Source organism: Triplophysa dalaica, chromosome 25 (genome assembly GCF_015846415.1).
Source record: "Triplophysa dalaica isolate WHDGS20190420 chromosome 25, ASM1584641v1, whole genome shotgun sequence".
NCBI lineage: Eukaryota > Metazoa > Chordata > Actinopteri > Cypriniformes > Nemacheilidae > Triplophysa > Triplophysa dalaica.
The window spans coordinates 2,591,182-2,611,663 of NC_079566.1; the positions used below are offsets into that span (position 1 = coordinate 2,591,182).

General features: G+C 36.3%; 2 protein-coding genes across 3 annotated transcripts; one reads left to right on the forward strand and one right to left on the reverse strand.

Moving 5' to 3' along the window:
- Positions 1-1,181: 1,181 nt before the first annotated feature.
- rnmt (RNA (guanine-7-) methyltransferase) lies at positions 1,182-13,158 on the reverse strand. The gene is made up of 11 exons (XM_056741980.1): positions 13,049-13,158; positions 12,247-12,362; positions 11,115-11,253; positions 10,756-10,878; positions 10,403-10,518; positions 9,208-9,389; positions 8,041-8,205; positions 7,615-7,732; positions 6,650-6,751; positions 6,526-6,559; positions 1,182-1,912 (listed from the first exon to the last, which is right to left on the reverse strand). Exons 1-11 carry the CDS (start codon positions 13,065-13,067, stop codon positions 1,875-1,877), a joined length of 1,152 nt encoding a protein of 383 aa, XP_056597958.1. The 5' UTR covers positions 13,068-13,158; the 3' UTR covers positions 1,182-1,874.
- Positions 13,159-14,142: 984 nt separating this feature from the next.
- fam210aa (family with sequence similarity 210 member Aa) lies at positions 14,143-19,977 on the forward strand. 2 transcript variants are annotated; one of them, XM_056741927.1, is made up of 5 exons: positions 14,143-14,255; positions 14,498-14,535; positions 14,987-15,382; positions 17,897-18,008; positions 18,140-19,975. In XM_056741927.1, exons 3-5 carry the CDS (start codon positions 15,012-15,014, stop codon positions 18,404-18,406), a joined length of 750 nt encoding a protein of 249 aa, XP_056597905.1. In that variant the 5' UTR covers positions 14,143-14,255; positions 14,498-14,535; positions 14,987-15,011; the 3' UTR covers positions 18,407-19,975. The 2 variants fall into 2 exon arrangements, with proteins under 2 accessions (XP_056597905.1, XP_056597906.1); XM_056741928.1 differs by having other exon boundaries at positions 14,154-14,338; positions 18,140-19,977.
- Positions 19,978-20,482: the final 505 nt, after the last annotated feature.

Sequence of the window (20,482 nt, forward strand, 5' to 3'; positions counted from 1 at the left end):
ATGACACTACTAGCGCCTGAATCACAAGACCGGACTAATGGGTGGATTTGTTGTTTATACTCATTTTTGATCCTGCCATCTGCATGTGACAGCAGACATCGAGATTCATCAGAGCAACGTTTGAAAGATATTTGATCATCTTGCTTCATTTGGATGCCCACTGCAGCCAGTTTTTACCAGTCAGGAATGGGTCCTGATGTTAGTTTAAGCTTATTTTAACTCTGATACGACTCCTTTTTTTGACACTTTAGCTGCACTACATTTTTACTATACTTGTTATTATTGTTCTTTTTTATTGACTTTTCTTATACTTCCTGGATTCTTCTTTACGGTCAATTATTTATATTTAATGTCTTTTTTATTGTAATTTATTGTTTCTTGTGCCCTTTTATTCTATCTTGCTTGAAAGTTATGGACAAAATAAGAATTTCATATGGTACTAAATTACAGATGCAAATTAAGTCCTTGAATCTTAGCGTGATATTCTTCAATTCCCCATTGACTTTAAGGCTGTAAAGCAGTGGTTGTGGTTATTTTAGCCTTTTCCTCTTTCGAGACAGAGTCTCGCTGGTTAATTTTCACACCATTCACTGTAAACTCCAGATAAAAAGCCCTCTTGTCTACTTCCGGCCATCCATCTATCTGTCCGTCAATCTATTCATCTATCTGTCACTTTGACCACATTTCTTCACCATTCACAGAATAAATGAAGTGAACCAACTTCTTAAACGTCAAATCAGTGTGTTGTATACGTGTCATTATAAAACGGGAAACTCTGGTCCTCGATTCTGATTGGCTGAGCTGAGTTCTAAGCAATTATTAAATACAACGATTAATAAAGGTATTACATAGCCTAAATATTATTTAAACTACTTTATTTTATTAAACCTTGCTACGCATATGGAATAGCGCAAGATATGTATTCAGTAAAAATGAGCAAATCAAATATTTCAAATTCACATTTTATGTCCAGTTTCTTTCTCATGTAAGTAGCCGTGTAATAAGTGGCATAATGTACAAGCAGCCGGCTGTTATCGCCAAATAAGCCCCTTCACGTCGGGTCCTTATCACACTGTCGGTTCTTATTTCTGTGATAACAACCGGCTACCTGTACATTATCCCTTACATATAAAACATGCAAGCTATAAGGACCTCACCATCAGATTCATACAACAGACGCATGTAATTCAATATTTAATGCCCCTAAAACACCTTTACATTCCCTCGACAGATTGCAGGACTGACACAGCGCTAAACAATGACATCTGATAGTAAAGAATCAAATAAAACATTTCGACTATGACTATGTCAGTAAAATATGATTACAAATTCAACTGAAAAAAAATCTCCGAAACTAAACAAACGCTAATTCTATGTTTACATGGATGTGTCTATAAGAACAGTGGGCAGAAGCTCTGGTCAAACTTATCAACATTTCACAGCTGGACACAGATAACACACAGACAGGAGCTTTGGCTAAAACATTCAGAGAGAAAGAGCGATTTGCCGGAGGTGGGTGTTTTTCAGATGAAGAAAATCAAAGAGTTCAAACAAGCCTGAAGAGAAAGTGTGATCCGCAAATCAAGGCAAAACCCAAAGGGACCGTAAACCCTACCCAGCTGTTGGCTTGACAAGAAGAGAAAGAGTACAGGGTGAACACAGGTTACAAGTAACCACAGAACTCATCAGAATAATCATTGTGTGCCTCGTGTTCACATCGCCTTTCCTCAACATGCTCAAAACACAATCTCTTCCTTTAGCCTCCCACTCAGAAAAGATTTGCCTGTATAAAAAGATTTGTGAAATTAAAGAGTTCAGAAGGCTCCTGGAAACCACAGGAGACACATCAGCAGCGGCTGCTCGATTCCTCTGACTTATGACATCTTCTCAAACACAAACACCAGGTATAAGCCTAAGAGAGAGATGCAAAAAACAAAGAATCAGGCATGGACATCACACACTGTATATTACAGAAAACTCTAAATCACTGGAACATTTTCGAGGGTCTCACTAACAGCATTAGACAGAGACAGAACAGATTGAACACGTAAGAAGTGCGTAAGGAAGCTACAAAAGTACAACAACAGACTCGTGATGTGCTTCAACAATGACAGCGTTTCTGCCACGTAAAGCCGGATGCACACAGGACAAACACTCTCTTGTTTGCAGTGGTGGTAGTGCGTATACTACTCAAGTGATCGCAGCCTCTGTGCGTCAACTAAAACATCATTCTTCTCTAGTACTTGCGAAAATATTACACAGCAGTTGACATTTCTCATTATGATTAGACTCAACGCACAGCACAAAAGAAGAGCATGTCATCAGCTTTTCACTGGTTTTCAAAGAAACAGAACCTTAGATGATGTGGGGTGCAGTTTTATGATATTTTGATGCCTTCCAATACATCAAACTATACAGGGATCTTCATGCACCTAAAATCAGTTTCCATCCACATATTTTAATGGGAATTATTATAGAACTTAAAAGGTTTTCAAATGCATAAACTTGTTAGCTGGCTTGAGCTGGATTTATTTATTTGTGTATACATGAACAACATTGGAAAAGCAGTAGTCAATTCAGCCATGTAACAAGACTGAATAACTCCGTACAGAGAACTGGCCACATGCACAGAAACTTCAGGTGAACCGCCCCTCATTGTTGTGGGTGTATCTTCAATTTTCAGAGGTAGCTTTAAAAGCATCAGTAGTGTACAAGTTTATAGAATCTTGTCAGTTTTATTAAACCTTTCAGTCCGGTTTTATATTAAAATCGCAGTACAGAGACTGCCTTGTTTAAATTATATTTTGATTTCGATTGACTAGCAGCTCAGTGGTTTTAGTTTTTATTAGACCTTAGCACAGAGTTTGACACCAATGATTTCAATATCCTTATATCTCACCTACAAAAGACGGTTGGAATCCTCGGCAAGGCACGTGGTTTAAGTTCTACCATTTAAATAGGACGTTTTGAGTACATTTTTGGTCAATATTTTTCCACATTATCTAGTGGGGTTCCGCAAGGATCCATTCTTGGCCCGACTTTGTTCTCGTTAATATATGTTAATATATGTTGCCCTTGGGTTCTTTTTTTGTAACCATGGAGCATCTTTCCATTGCAAGGCAGATTATACTCGGGTGTATTTACCTTTGTGGGAGCAGGATAAATGTTCTTTTAATTCATTATTGACTACATTTCCGTTTGAACTGAATGCTGCTGAAACTACTGATATCTCATTTCTGCCCAGTGCTAAACGGGACCTGGGTGTAAATTAGGAAAAACAGAGTATTGGTAGCTCTGCCTTTGCTGGTTCTGCTTTCGCTATCCAGAGAAAAACACGGCACCCACAGCTTCTGTGAATGTCTGAATCTGCGCTGCACGTCTATCAAAACAACGCTACTCTTAAACTTTCTAAAAGGACAAGCTGTTGAAACTTGACACTTGAACGCAGCTTGTGTTTCGCTATGCTATACTCGATCCTAGCTCCGCAAGTCTCCATATGCACACGCAAGTGCACTTCCCAGCAACCTGCCAAAATCCAAAAAGGTTTTAGGAAAATTTATATTTACTAATATAAAAAGAAAAACAAGAAGAATTACATTATCATTGTATTTTAAGTGTACTTTAATATAGTATAAATATATTATTTTGTATATTGTTCCATAAAAAGTAACTACTTTTTTACTAATATTATTAATAGGTAAATATAATTTGTCACACTATGTGCAATGTGAGCACTAAACCGAATCTCTATGTGCTCTCTTGAGAACCAGATAGAAAAACGTATGTGTACCCCTGTATATAAAGCTCTACATAACTTGGCTCTGTTATATTTAGCGAATCTCCTTCATATTTATAAACCATCTAGGTCTCTTAGATCAGTTAATCAGATGATTTTGGACATTTAAATTTCAGACTGAAATTGAGCGGCGATCGGGCCTTTGCAGTTGTAGCTGCAAGCTCTGGAATAATCTGCCTCCTTATCTCAGAATGACAAAATCTGAAATTGTATTTACTTGAATTAGCGTTTGGGTCTGTAGGCTAATAAACCGGATGTTCTTAGCAAATGTTGTTGTTCAGTGTTTGTTTGATATACAATTTTACCTTGTGTAATTTTATTATTGTACAGCACATTGGTCAACTTTATGTTGTTTTTAATTGTTCTATGTAAAAAAAAACTCATGCCTTAACATTAACTAAGTTGTTTAAACATAAAGCAAGATGAAAATACATTTGCATTTCAGTGGATACCTCAGTGTCTCTCAGCAGTTTTCAGTTCAACCATCAGTTTTGACACTTAAAGGCAGCGAGTGTAGAGTGACATCCTATGCTGAGCTGTCAGTTCACTAGAAATGTCTGAGCGGGCTTATCGAAAACCAGAAAGTAAACGTACATAGAACATTTCGTGCCAGGGTTATCAAAATGAATGGAATTACTCTCGCAGTATGACGTCCAGATCATTTTCTCTATGCATTTTAAGTAATTCATTAAATAAACACAGTGGCTTCTTAAGAGGCTATAACATCTTTTCTATTTTGTGCCAATTTCACAAAGCAAACATTGTTCTCTTCCATTTTTGCATACATTAAATTAGCCACTTTAAATTTAAATATTTATGAATTAATTAAAGGCTTAAAAGTGTGGTGTGCATGTGGTTTGAAAAGGACAAAAATGTGTTTCTGTTATTACTTCATGCTGTAAAAACCAGTGCCCACTGGAATTAATTTGATATCACATCAAAGCGTGTCAACAATCCAGTACGTCTTAAGGTCTTTGCACATACAGTCCGAAATCTCTGTGTGCATTTTTTCTTATTTGGCACTCGTTTGTACGGTGTCTCTCAATTGTTAAAAAGGACACTCAAAATGCTTGATGGATGCGAAAATCACAGAAAATCGAACCCAGTACAAATTTTTTGGTAAATTAGGCCTCAGAGAAGCTGTTAGTGTGAAGAGAGCAGAAAACTGCAACAGACAGTAGGGATGTCCCGAGCCGATCGCAATGATCGGGGGCCGATCAAGGCATTTCTAACGTCATCGTGAGATGTGACAGCTGTGTCTGCGGTGTGAAAATGTGCAGCAGATTCAGCAATAAAAACATTTGAACTATACTTCAAGAAGTATAAATGTAATGTTATATCTAATCCTGCGATTTGAATTATTTGAGAGAAATTGTGTCATTATGTTTTCTACAATATGTTATATTATGATTTATAATATGCTGAACTGTTAAATAGTCATATTTTAATGACCTTAATATACCTGGAGCGGAATCAGGACTCGGATCAGCAGATACTCAAAATAAAATGACGATTGGAGGCAGAAAAAGTGTCACTAGCATCAAGTTTTGCATCGGTTGTTTTGCTGTTCGTTATTTTGCTGTTTGTCTAAAACAAGCAACATATTTTAAAGATTTTGTTTCGGAGTTATTGTATTACCTGATCTAGGCAAAGGTGACATACCAACAAACATAGATATGCATCATGTGTGGACACTGTCGTGTAAGACTTTCACATTATCTGACAGAAGACTGTTCTTAATGATGCAATTCACACAGTTACACATTATATTTAGACTAAAACATCTCATGAATATTTTTCTGTGATTAGGTATCAGTCGGCAAGTTCATTAGCTTGATCTAATAAATGTCTGTACACATATAATTAAAGAATGTAGTGCGTTACTAATGTGTTAGACAGAATATTTTAATACATAATAAACTGTGTGTTGCCTTTGTGCTGCAAAACTGAAATGTGACATGTGGCCGACATGACCGACGGTATGAGTAATTATTTTGCTGTAACAAACGATATATTTTATGATATTCTTCATCACACTTAAGTCCATTGCACATTTGAGTCCGAAATCTCTGCATGTTAAAAAAAAAGTATGACCTAATGTTGTGTCTATCACATGAACACGCTGCATCCCATATTTTCCTCCGTCATAAAAGTAATTCGGACTGTGTTCGATTTTCTGCGTTTTTCGCATCCGTAGCAAGCATTTTGAGAGGCGTTTTGACTATTCGAACGAGCGGCAATTGTGCACTCGGTCAAATAAGCCACGCCCACTTATTTAGACAACATAAAATATACGTTATAGAACAATCCGCCGTCGACAAGTATAAATAACATCAGGAAATAACCGGCATATTAAACCTTTGGTGTTAAAAAATTTGCGGCCATGCAAGTTAGCGCTTTAAACTTATTTTGAAGTACAAACTATTTTGACAAATAGTACCACATGCTATCATTAAGTAGGAGAAATCATTTAAAAGATCACGTATTTATCTCTTCCTACTCAAAGAAACAAATGATACTTATGCTCTTGGTCTAAACTGCCTCTCATAACAGTTCTCTTTTCTTTTGTCATTTTTGGTACGATCGCTGTAGAAAAACATTTCAGACACTGAGCCGACGTGATATTTCAGGAACATAACGCATCTGTTCAACACGACATGAGATCTGAAAGTACGCTTAATGACATATTGTAAGGCTGATTAAAACAGGAAGTGAACATCACCACATACTTGTAGCTTCCCACTCAGACTTGCTCAGCGTCCCCTGGGAAAAAAAGAGCACGCTATTAAAACCTAATTAATAAAAGGCTAAAGAAAAATCCTTTCACCAAGAGAAAATGGTATTAATGCTCACCAAGGGAAGTCTAACAGCAGGATTCTCAGAGATTGTCTTGGCATGGTCATACTCCCCCAGAGAATCGGACGCCAGCCGGCCTCTCTCATCCGGAGGGTATTGCTATGACAACAAGGAGACATAAACTGTTTGATTCGGCCAAAGTAAGATAAGAAGGGGCAGATGAATAGGCATCATTATCCACGGACGGATCTGGCAGCTATAGGCTGAAATGAACCGTCTCATCCAGTCTCAAGAACATTAAAGAGTTTTTCCCCAACGACAGTAGCGGAGCAGATCTCTTTACACTATCATTTAGAAGTTAAAGAGATTATCGCTGACAATGAAAGATATCTCGAAGAGTGCCTGGAGCGTGCAAAATATGCCAATTACGCACTTTTATAGCTGTTGCGTTTTGATGGTTTACAGAAAGCAAAACAACACAAACACACAGTGATACATCAAAAAATAGGTAAAATTGGAGATGAAAATGGATTATCAAGATCTGTCACACAGAACCTTTGGTTACATAAACTACATTTAAAAACAGCCTTTAGATATGATTTCCTCATGATGTATTGATAGCTTAATAAAACACACTGACCTAAGATTGACAACTGCTCACATGTTACTGTAATATTCTCATTCTTATATTATTTTCTATCCTTAGATTTTAAGTCCTCTTAATGCGTAAGGTGAACAAAAATACAATTATTTCCACATTTTCCTGTACGGGTTTCTTCTGCATAGCACAAAAGTAGATATTTTAAAGAACAACTCTCAAAATATCTTCTTTTGTGTTTGGAGTCAAACAATGGGCAATTTTTCTATCTGGGTGAACTATCCCTTTAAACGGTCAAATACTAAAACTTCACGTGTGCATTACATCCTTTTGGCTTTTCTTCTATAATTTTCACCCTCATGCCGTCCCGGATCCATCTCAGACTCTCACTCAGTGAAGTAATGGATCAAAGAAACACACAAACCTCTAGCGCCTGCATCCACTGCATGAGAACCTTGTTTTTCTCATCTTTAACCTTCTCCTCAAAAAACTCTCGGAATGTTTTCTTACAGACCAGACGCATGTTGTACTTTTTAGCCATTCTGGACAAAGAGAAAGAACAAAAAAATCAAATAAAAATAATTATGTTGATTTATTGGTAATGAAGCACAGGTACTGTTTTAGCTAAATAGACAATAATAGATCTATTAATTATATAAAACACGTCAAAAGCAAAAAAAAAGACTTTTCTAGAGGTCACAAACAGCATAAAATCCTCATTAACATCTCCAACACTACAGATAAGAGGCATGTGAGATTTATGAATCTCTTCTGCCCTCTGTTGGCATCTTATGGCATTAACGCTACAAAAAAACAAGGCTTCAAAACGCAGTAGATGTGCAACACTTACTCCTCAAACAGAGGGAAATACACCAGAAACTCAGGCACATTGACGACTCCCTCCAGGTTAAAGTCATACTGACAGCCAAACAGAGGGTAGTTGTCTTTCTTCTGGAACTTCACACTGTACACTTCATTTCCAAAGCTGTTGGTGTCCGACTCCTCCAATCGCTTCCTGTGGACCAGGATGAGTTCATATTAAAACTCAAACTGTCAATAGACTAACCAAAGACTAGAAAACATCAAGATTTTATGACCATATAGACCGTTTCATCAGTTAACTTCCGGTTTGTGTTTGGCTAGTGTCTAATAATATAACTATATTTAATTTAATTTAATTTATGTTAATATTAATTTATATGATTATTTTACTCTATATAATTGTATTGAATAAACGATGTTGAATTTTGTTGCAAGTTCATTTTATTAAATAAACAATACGTTAAACGGGTCCTGTAGTTTTGACGCATTTAAACAGTAGCGTATGGTACACTGACATCTAGCGGTTGAGCTTGGTATCGCAGATTAAATTCAAAATATTGGAGAGATAAATTTAGCCAAGTAATGCGTCTCGGTTTCTTTTGAAGTCGGGGTCACATAAGTATGCATGAGCAGTACCGTTTGTTTATGTTGTTAAGATGAAACCGTCTATAGCTCATCCCGCATACTTGTAGTGTGTTCATTTAAGAAGAATTTTAAAACAAACGTTTCAACAGCTGTGGTTTAGTCAATATTAAAAGTATAGCTATGACCTCCTTTCAAAAGAACTATCAGATTTTTGTCGCATTACATCAAGCATCATATTTTTTAACAAAGAACAGCTTTAAATGTTTATACTTTGGCAATTCAGTGAAAATGTCAACCTTACCATGAATAAAGTTTTTACCAACAGTTTTTACTATACTAACAGCACAGATATCAACATTTGGGGGTTGTAATACCCATGTGAGGTCTCTCTTCACGTTTTTGAAGCATTATTTTTAATGCATGTAGTGCCATTTTCAGGATGGACACATTCATAACGGTACATATCTCTGTTTTTAGTATTTTTATTATTACGTGACTCAGCGCCTTTCAGCCAAGACTACATGTATAATACAGAACAGCCTCTTTTCCATCATTACAATTTATAAAACATCACCAGCTGATGTGTCAGTGCGTATGTGGGAGAACTTACACCAGCTCATATGCATCTGGGGTTGTCCCGATAAAGAATCCACCCGGTCTGAGTCTCTCACAGGCGTTTCTCAGCATAGTTTCAGCCTGCTGTTCGCTCTCGAAAGAATAATGATACACAAACTGACAGCTGCACACGTCAAACTGAAGCTCCGGATCTCGAAACTTTTCAGACAGCAACTCCTGAAACACACAGAGAGAGGTTAGACAGGTGACCCTGTACTGTCATGTGCTCATGCTCAATGACTTTCATCATTTTCCCTTTTGGGAACAACATTACATTCATAATCTACACCAATGCATCCCAATAATGTACACCACTCGTCAACAGATCCACTTATTCACTTAAATGCCACACATAAACAACTAGGTTCACGTCTCTCATCACCAGTCGACACTGCACATCACCAATCTTCTCAATAATCCAACATCAAACACAAAATACATAACAATGAAAGACATAAGCTTCAACTTAACAATACTATAAACCAAAGAGCAAAGAAAAAATAATATGTATAATAATAAATACAATACTAATAAAAAAGGTCATCAATTTAATACATCAGAAATACATAGTAATAGATAATCAATACCTTTATCATTTTTAAAACAAAATCATGAAAACACCTAATCAAACGCTAAAGATTAAAGAATTTAGCTTATGAATCCAAAATGCTTCTCGCTTCAATAATTATTTCTTCGTATTACCACCTCTATGTGATCCTCTTACATCTTCTATACCTATACATTCCAATTGTTTGATTTCATTTCGTTGAAATGTCTAGCCACCGGAGAGGTTATGTCTAATAACATGACTTATATAAAGCGCCCTCTAGTCATTCAAAAGTATGTTTCTCTTTCTTCCACAGAACACAAAAGAAGATATTTTGAAGAATGCCCCCAATTCACTTGCATTGGTTACAATAGAAGTTCTGTTCCTGACATTTTTCAAATTATCCTGACATTGAGAAAGTCATAATGGTTTGAAATGACAAGAGGTTGCGTAAATGATGACAGAATTTTCATTTTGAAGGCGAACTACTCCTTAAAATCTCTTCAAATATAGTCCTACCACGTTTGGCAATATATATATATATATATATATATATGATTGAAATAAGCAATGTGCGATGTGAAGTTACAGGTACACTGTAGGTCAAACTTTTTTGTGTTTCTTGAGAATCCCATGCACATACCCTGCTGCAGTCTGAAGTGATGAACTCGGCTGCAAAGGTGCGGTCATTCGGGTGACCCCTGCGTCTCATGTCATTATAACGCTGCTGACACTGCTCAATGGACACGCCTGCAATGTCTGTAACATAAAAACAACAAAACACTCAAGCACTTACAATGTGGCAAGCTGTGTCACACTTTTCTCATCATGTTGTCCTCTAGCCAGGGAATTAGAACAGACTAAAAGAATAGTCTGCCGTTTAAAAGTCACGTTTCTTAGGTGCTATCACAGAACTGGCCTCAGATCAGCTTTAGGATTACACGCAATATGAGAGAGTGGAAAAGATCAAAACAAAAAAGAGGCTTGTACTATTACCTGCACACACCAGTTTGTCAATCCGTCCTTTCTTCCATTTGAGAAGATCTCCTCCTTTTCCACAGCCCAGATCCAGCACAGTCACATCTCTTTTCTTCTGCTTCACCTTGTCCAAGATGTCCGCTAAGAGCAACACACTAAACTCAGAAAGCTTCTCATGGCGTAGGTCAAGTCTAATGCTATAGTTTACTGGCAAGCCTATCCGTAAGATTAAATATCAACAACATGATCAAATGAGAATTAGAAGGAAAAATTGTTCAGGTGTCGAAGTCTTCTAGAAAACTGCATCCTCTACAGGGGCCTGAAGTACATTATATGGCTTTTTTAAGAGAGAAGACGAAAGCTGCAGTGTTTCTCACCGATAAGCACGCTCTTCAACCAGTTGTTAAAATTGCGCATGTGGACAATCCTGCTTCTATTGCGTTCTGCCAGACCACGCTCCTGGAGTGCATTATAATGTGTGGCCACTTTTTGACTGTGTAAGGATTCCTCTGTGACCTGAAAAGCATCGGTAAACAAAGGTTCTTTACATGAACCGTTGCGACACATTTGCCATTTGCTTTTATCCAAAGCATCCTCTAAAGATGACCTATAGAAAAGGTTATTAAAAAACATTCATTGTAGAAAAATAGTGTGTGAACCAGGCATAACTAAAGCCTCCATGGAACATAACCAGCATAAACCAGCATAAACCAACCATACAGCATCATACCAGTGTTCATTTCGTTGACGAAAACGAAGACGAGAAGTATAACGATTGTGAAAATGTTTTTACTGACGAAAACAACACGTTAACTGAATAAAAATGAATGCATGATAATGAAAACTGTAATAAAAATATATTGACATTTTCGTCAACTAATCAAAACATGAGAAAATATTCTTGTCCCACCTGGCGGACTTCAGTTAGCGTGCATGTGCTGCTTCTCTCATATAAGAGAGAAGAGCGCATTGCCGCATGGGTTGATGGGAATTGTAGTTCACCCTTCCCTCAACTCGCTCCATCCGGCTGTAAAAATTACACTTTACCTGGAAGATCTATCGTCATGTGACCACGATGATATCGAAAATAAAATGCTATCTCGATACTTCGATATTTACAATACCGATACATCCCTATTCTATGGCGAAGTAAATTATGTCAAAACAGTTGAATGTTTGTATGGAACATTTAATACACCAAGTACATTTATGCATTTTGCTGATGCATTTAACCAAAGCATTACATTTATTTCTAAGTATGAGCCATCCCTTGGGATCGAACCCATGACCTTGGTATTGTTATTGCCATCCTCTTACTACTGAGCTACAGGAAAGCTAAACCATTTAGATTTTAGAAGACCAAATATAATGTTTATTTATTCGACTAAAATGTTTTTCATATTTCGTAGACTAAAACTAAAATGATGGGGTTGACTAAAACTAAATAACAGTCAAAAGACTACTAAAACTAAATCAAAATTTGCTGTCAAAATTTGCACTGCATCTTACCAGCTTCTTTCTGGGAGATTCATCGTCATCAGCATCCCTATGTCTCTTCTGTGGTGAAGTATGTGCAGTATCTCTCCTACACTCCTGCTCGACCTCTCCATCAGTGTTTTTACTGTCTGTCACAACAAAGAATGTATTATTTGCAGTGTATGGCAAGTTAATACAAAAAATCATCATCTTTATTATTATTATTATGTTGTATTTAGGTACTCCTTAATAACACATCTAAAAAGCAACTGCGTAACTCATCATTACTTCAGTATCAATCTTGAGCACAAGGACAACAATGAATGAATGAATGAATGAATGAATCAGGAGAAAACAACAGCGTTACTAAAACAACCGAAATACGTCATGTTTAATTTATTTTGTATAACAAATGAATCTTCTATTTTATTTTATTTGGGCATAACCTGTGAATGAGGGGCATCAAATATTGTTGTGGATACTGAGTGGGGGCCTTGAAATCAATACGATTCACTGATCCACTGCATCAGAGCCAACACCGATGAATGTTTATGCATTTGCATTTTAAATACGTTAACGTATGAAGATCAGACAACACGATTCATAATATACACGCATGTTCTGAAATGGCCATGGTTTACATGTGCACTGATGATAAAAATAAACGCAACATCCATGTCGAGTCGACACGTGTATTATCTGTACAAAAACAGATCTGGGATAACTTAGTTGACTTTCAAAGTATGCGAAAGCTTATAAAACGCATCCGATTTTCAGATGTTAGCTGCGGTATGAAAGTAGAGCACTGAGGCTAAATGAATGTAGCTGTACTCACTTAAGTTTTGCGCCATCATGTATCCGCATACAGCACACAGTATATTCGCGGGTGCTCGCTGGTGTATATGGGCGGACGGTGTGAGTTCAGCGTCGCCTACAGGACTGGAGAGGAATTGACTTTGTTCTGCATAATATTTTGACGCCACACCAACAAAATGAAAGGAGACCGAAATTTATTTATTTATGCAAATATTTCACAATTGCGAGGAATTAAAATATTCGAAGGCTTTTCTGCGCACGTCAAGGCATATGCTTTTCGACACTGACCTTTTTTCATTAACGCTCCTTTGAAACGATGTGCGTTTGAAAAGCGCATTTTTACGTTCTCCACGTATATATTTTAAGATACAGCTTTTTTTTACTTAATTACATTCATATTTAGTTAAAGCCTTTTTGTTTTCTACAAAACATTGTTGCGCCAACGTACGTAAAGGTTCTTGCGATGCGTTGTGGGAAATGTAGTTCTTCATAGACTTTACGACCATTCTCACTGTGCGTAAGTATGTGACACCAGTGTTTCACTTTAATTAATTTCATAACTAAACCTTTCACTAGAAGGTATTTTGTGAACACTGTTATAAATAAAAAATCACCTTTTTATTGTTATAATAACAATAGGCAAAATCAAATAGGATATAACACTTGCATATTACAAAATAAATTCAATGTCTAATGTGTATACACAATTAGACAAAACGTAAATGACAAGACACACACAAGAAGAAAAAAACCTCAAACAACAACACAATAACAACAAATGGGGAAACAAGCAAGAAATGAATTCCTTTTTTTAGAAAGAAAGAGAGTAAAGAGACATACATTTATAGAAGTAGGAGAGGGATTATTTGTCTTTGGATATATATTTTAGAGATGCTAAATGATTTTTAAAACAATTTAAAGAAATCCTTTTTTACTCCATTTACATGAGTGTATTAGATATTTTCCCATAATTACAATAATATTCATCATCAATGATAACTTTTTAGAAAAGCCATCAACGCACAAGTTATAAATGAAGCTGTACTCAAAGAAATAGATGGGAAATGTAGTTCCCAGGTTTCGCTTTATCCTACTACACTTCCCACATTGCACTGCGGTATTGTCATCATGCGTCGTAACTGGTGCGGTCTCTCAATGACAGAAGGGACATGAATAAGAAGTGGTTTGTGTGAACAAATGACACAATGCTGGTCCTGGTGAACTATGTATGTCACGTTATCAGAGTTTCTATCGGTTTATCGTTTTTCCGTTCAGACGGTGAAATTTTATTTAGTTGAACAGCTGAAATGTAAGACATCACTTAGCAAAGCTGCTAGCGGATTCATCACGTTTGCTAACTAACTGTAATGACACACTGAAGTGAATTTAATATGTTTACGTGCATTAGGAGATTGTGTGGATGTAATTGTGATCATGTACTAATGTTTATGTGTCTTTATGTTTTCAGCTGTGTGACCAACATTAGTTTCATCATCAGGGTTAAAGGTAGCGATGTGTTTTCCATAGTTTTACATTTTCAAGTCATCTTATTTTGCTTCATATTTCATCCAATTTGTTGGACACGTGATTCTTATATTATTCTCGAAACCTTTACTGTTTGCCTGATCTAAAAAACCTCACACGAGTACATGTGTATATTATAAAACACATATCTGAGATCAAAAATATGTTTCAAATGTAATACTTGTCTATGTGCTTGTTTAAGATATTCATATTTAAGATACATTTGTTTGTCTCGATTCTCGGCTTTTTATTTATTTGTTTTGTACATTTGTCTTTGTGTTCATCCTGGCGATGTTTTGTGTCATAGGATAAGAAATAAAAAATATGATTCAGACGAAACCAAGCGTTGTATCTACACAGCAAAAAAATGGTTGTTCTTTCAAAATATCGATGACTCATCTTGCACTTTTGTCATCAAATGTTGTGTTGACAGATTGGGAGAGGCAGCTTGTGTTGAGATGAAGAGGTTTGTGTGTGTTGGAGTGTTCAGGCAGACTGCTGCTCTGATGCAGATCACACCTTCATCTTCCTTCGGTCATCGCACACAGATGCTGGTACCCTCAGCCCATCTGACCCATCTGATCTCCCGCCCACGATGGCTCAACACCTCTGCGGTGTCGTCCTGTCCGGCTCCTCGGCAAAACTCCAGCGGAGATCCTGCGGTTCATGGCGCTCCGGGGCAGGAGGAGTCGGACCCGCTGCAGGACAGTTCAATAAGCCTCATAGAGAGGTTCAAAAAGACCTTTAAACAGTACAGCAAAGTCATGATCCCTGTGCACGTGGTGACATCTACGGTGTGGTTTGGTACCTTTTATTACGCTGCAATGAAGTAAGTAAGAAATGTGATTATTGTAATTGTGTGAATTTGTGTCAAAGGTTAAGACGCTTACGTTTTACGAGCTAAACTTATGACCTGCAGGCACTTCAGTATCAAAAGCTGTAGTACTGCCAAATGAAACGGATAAAAAATGAATTTCTAGCTGATATGTGCACACGTTACAAGAGTCAGTTGTGTTGTGGGGTATAAGTACATTTCTTTTTTGCTTGGACGTTATGTCTTCATGTCCGTGGTGAATTGAAGTAAATGGCACGCCGGACTGTTTATTCTGCAGTGTATCTGGCTGAATGTGGGTCACCACTGTCTAGACATTTCAGAAATGTGGGAGGTGGTAATGGATGCTTAAAAATGGGCTGTTTAATTCACCATGACCTCACTTGTCATGAATGTCTGAGTTATCATGTGCTCACAGCCAAACTTCACTGCAACAGTTCTTAGATGAAATGAAAAATAACATTCTTCTCACTTGTGTCTGATATTTTTGTAAATACAGTTTTTTTTTTAAATTAATACATGGGTCCAAGACGTTAAGATGTCCACATCAAAAGACATTTACAAAAGTGATTTTGTCCTTAGAAAGCACATTATTAATTGGAAGTAAAATGTCTGCTTTTGGAGAATAAAATGTCAAAATTTGGTTGAAAATGTTAGATTCTCATTCAGTGCAACACAATATTTATGTACAAATTCAAACAACATGCTTGTTCTGAAGTGTACATATTAAAATATATAAATATGAAGGGAGCGCGTTACATTTTATTATTCTTTAAATGATTAAAAAAATATTGACCAATGGGCAAAACCTAGGATAGTGGCAATAAAAATAAAAAAAAGTAAAATTACAATCAAGTATCATTCGGGGTGAAAGTAATTCATCTTTTCATGTGGCATAAATTGTCTTTAAATCAGGGAAAAATGTATGATATTTGTTTTAATCAGAAACTAAATAAAATTGCAAAGTTTTTTACCAACAACAATTTAAAGCAGTTTTTCACTTTTGCCCAGTTTCATGGACAAGGCTTGAGGCTAATTTTTTTATCAGCGCCATTGTTTTGTCTCAAGCTGCACACAGTAATATTTTTTACTAGGGCATTTTTTTTTTTATAAAAATAGTTTAAATATCCTAATTTAACTAAGAATTAGTCGGGGCTTAAGCCAAGCCCTGTCTGTGAAACTGGTTCTTATTGTTTTTATGCTTAAACCCTTTTTCGTCTTGGACTCACATATATTGGTTAAACAGACATGCTCCAATTTGTTGGTACCCCTCCATAAAAAAAAAAAACGAAGAATGCACAATTTTCTGACAAAAGTAATTGGCATCCACCATTGTTTATTCCATCTTTAATAGAAATCAGACTTTGGTTTAGATTTTTTATTCAACATAATATTGTAAATAAAACAAACGAAAGTGTCACGGACAAAAATGATGGGACCACAAACCTAATATATTGTTGCACAACCTTTAGAGGCGATTCACTCCAGAATGCCTTGATAGTCTTGAGATGTCATTGTGCCCTGTACAGAGTCAAGACACCCTGTGCCAGATGCAACAAAGCAGCCCCAAAACAGAACCGAACCTCCTCCATATTTCACCATGTATGGGGTTCAATTCTTCGAAAGCTTGATTTTTCTCGTCTGTGAACATAGAGCTGATGTGACTTGCCAAAAGCTGTCCAAAGGACATTCTCTGCGAAGGATTGTGGCTTGTCGATATGAATTTGAGCAAATTCCGGCTTTTAATGTTTTTCTTTCCTCCTGGGTCTTCTTCCATGGAGCCCACTTTTGCTCAAAAAGCGACTGATTGCGCGATCAGAAACTGACGTACCTTCAGCAGGAAGTTCAGCTCTTTGGCAGTTGTCCTTGGTTCTTTTTCTACCATTCGCACAATCCTTCTGTTCAATCTGGGGTGGATTTTCCTCTTGCGACCGCGGCCAGGGAGGTTGGCTACAATTCCATGGACCTTAAACTTCTTAATAATATGTGCAACTGTTGTCACAGGAACATGGAGCTGCTTGGAGATGGTCTTGTAGCTTTACCTTTACCATGCTTGTCTATTATTTTCTTTCGTCGCTTCTCGGACTACTTCATCGTTTGCTTTCTCTGGTCCATGTTCAGTGTGGTGCACACAATACCAAACAGCACAGTGAGGACTTTTCTATGTTTAAATAGACTGAATGACTGATTACAAGATTGGATACATGTGTGATACTAATTAAAGAAACTAATCACTTTGAAATATCACTATAATCCAATGATGTTTTATCTTTTCTAAGGGGTACCAACAAATGTGTCCAGGCCATTTTAGAATATCTTTGTAGAATAAGCAATAATTCATCTCTTTCCACAGCTTTTTATAAACATTGCAGGGATTAAAGGTCTTTAGGAAATTTGAGCTCTTTATTTGCAATTCAGTATGAAAATATGGAACTACAGAAACCAGTCATTTTTGTGAAATATTACATGTGATCTACAGCACATGTTGAAATTCTTCTGTCTTGCTTTCAGGGGAGTGAATTTGGTGCCGTTTCTTGAGTTTCTTGGATTTCCTGATAAGGTTGTTAAACTTCTGGAGAACTCTCAGAGCGGCTATGCATTAACAGCCTATGCCATGTACAAGGTGCGACATAAACTCATTTACCCATTTAATCAACAATTTCACATTTAAAAATATTTATTTTGATTTGATATTTTGTATTATTGAAAAATGATGTTGTGTCAAATGTTAAGTTCTTTTCTCATTTTCTGAAGATTGCCACACCTGCAAGGTACACGGTAACATTAGGAGGAACCTCACTGTCTATAAAGTACCTGAGGAAGCACGGCTACATGTCCACTCCTCCGCCGGTGAAAGAATATCTTCAGGAGAAGATGGAGGAGACCAAAGGGAGAATCTCTGAGAAAATGGAAGAGACCAAGGATCGCTTATCCGAGAGAATGGAGGAAACGAAAGACAAGTTCAATGAAAGACTTCAAGAAACCAAAGACAAAGTGTCTTTCCGAAAGAAAAAGGAGTAGAAGCCTCATAAAGAGAGGTGTTAGATTTGGACTTGTGAGTCTACAGTTTATGGAGAAGGACAATGCACTAAAGATTTGATGTGACATCTTCCAGTAATGTGATGTTACTTCAAATATAATACACCTTAATGGGGAAAACACGTGCTTTTCAAATCTAATGTAGGCTGCACATTTGATATGACTGGTTCACGTTGTTGGCTATGCTATTGCGAGATGATAAAATCATATGTCAATAGTACTATACTTTAGTTTCTGGTGATAATCACAGCACAATGTTTTACAACAAAGTTGTACATTGTACATGTATTATCGCGTATGTGTCCACACGTGAGGCCTCTGTAATACTCCATGCCTTGTCTTCATTAATATTACGCAGCTCTTATTTAAGCTATATCTTATAGTTATCACAGGTTTGAGTTACTGAACATGATATGGTCAAAATCGGAAGATTCGAAACCGATTGTGACTAGACATTATGCAAAATAGTGTTCTTAAAGCTGTAAATGTACATGCAGCACATATACTTGTGTGTTATGTTGTTCTGAAAAGTGAAAAACACCTTAAAATTTACTGAATCAAACTAATTTGTCAAGATGTCTTATTTTACCCTATGTGACTTTATTTTAAGTCACTGTTTTTATCACACATTAATGTATTTTTAGCTAAACTATAAATTACATTTTATAATGACATGTATTTATCAGGAGATGTGATCACATCAAGCACTCTTTAGGTCTCATGCGTCAATCCCTGCAAACCAACTCATATATAGATGCGTCATGACAGGAGGCTGTGGGATCTTGAACTGAAGATAAACCATGAAAAGAAAAACCTGGTTGGTCACAAAAAAAACTTTTGAGTTTGTTGACTCATTCTGTGATGTCCCGTGACATTGTGAGACCCTCTGTTTAAGGGGTTCCTAAAATATTGTGTCCGAATACATATTAAACTGATAAATATGAAGTTAAATACACCACGAATAATAGTTGTGTGTATTAGTATAAATGTATTTGATTGGATACAGACGAATGCAGCATAACAATGACACTGGTGTAACTGCTGCATAAGTAGTGTAAAAGAAGAATTATAAAACAAAAGAAAATGTGCAGAAAATAAACACATGAATCAAAGGAGCAGCAGGTGTATGAAAATCATTAGCTCACCCTTATGGCAACACGAACCATTAATGTGGAATTAAATGCTGTCACGTTAGCTTATATGGGGGTCAATGTAGCAAAGACACTATTTCAACATCGATTTGGAAACACTTAAAAATTAAATTTCCTAAATTCTCTAATAGACCTTATTCTTAAAGCTCCACCTTGTTTCTGCACCAGAATTGATAGTGTCTGTTAATTATAAAACTGAAAATGAACAAAAATGAACAAACAAATTTTTCCTTTATAAATGCCTTTAAGTAAATACAAATGTTGTGAAAGCTCACTTTTTGTTTTATGTATATATGACATCTATGTAAAACACACTTGTGCTGTTGTTCTGGGATTAAACATTAAACGAATACTCCACACAAAAACAAACATTTTGTTATGAATTACTCGCGCTCAAGTTGTTTCAAAACTGTATACATTTCTTTGTTTGTTTGAACACAAAGGTAGATATTAGTAAACATATAAGCAACGGACATTTCTGGGACACAATTGACTACCATGCTAGAAAAAAATATTTTATATTTAAAAAACGGTTCTGAGGCACATTTGACTACCTCTTTTGGACTACCCTAGAAACCTCAGTTGTTAACATTCTTCAAAAAAATCTCTCTTTGTGTTTAACAGAACAAATAAATATATACAAGTTTGGAACTACTATACTCAAGGGTGAGTAATTCATGACAGAATTTCCCTTTTTGGGCAAAGTACCCCTTTAATACCATTTAATTAAATTGTCAAATATGTCATGGCATTTGAAAGTTACAATAAATAAATAGTATCTGCCTAACAATAATGCTAGTATGGTATAAAACCAAACATTTTAATGATATGCCTGGAGTATTATATATTGTAATCATATCTGTGGTCATTTCCAGATACAAAACCTTATTTTAAAATAGAAACAAAA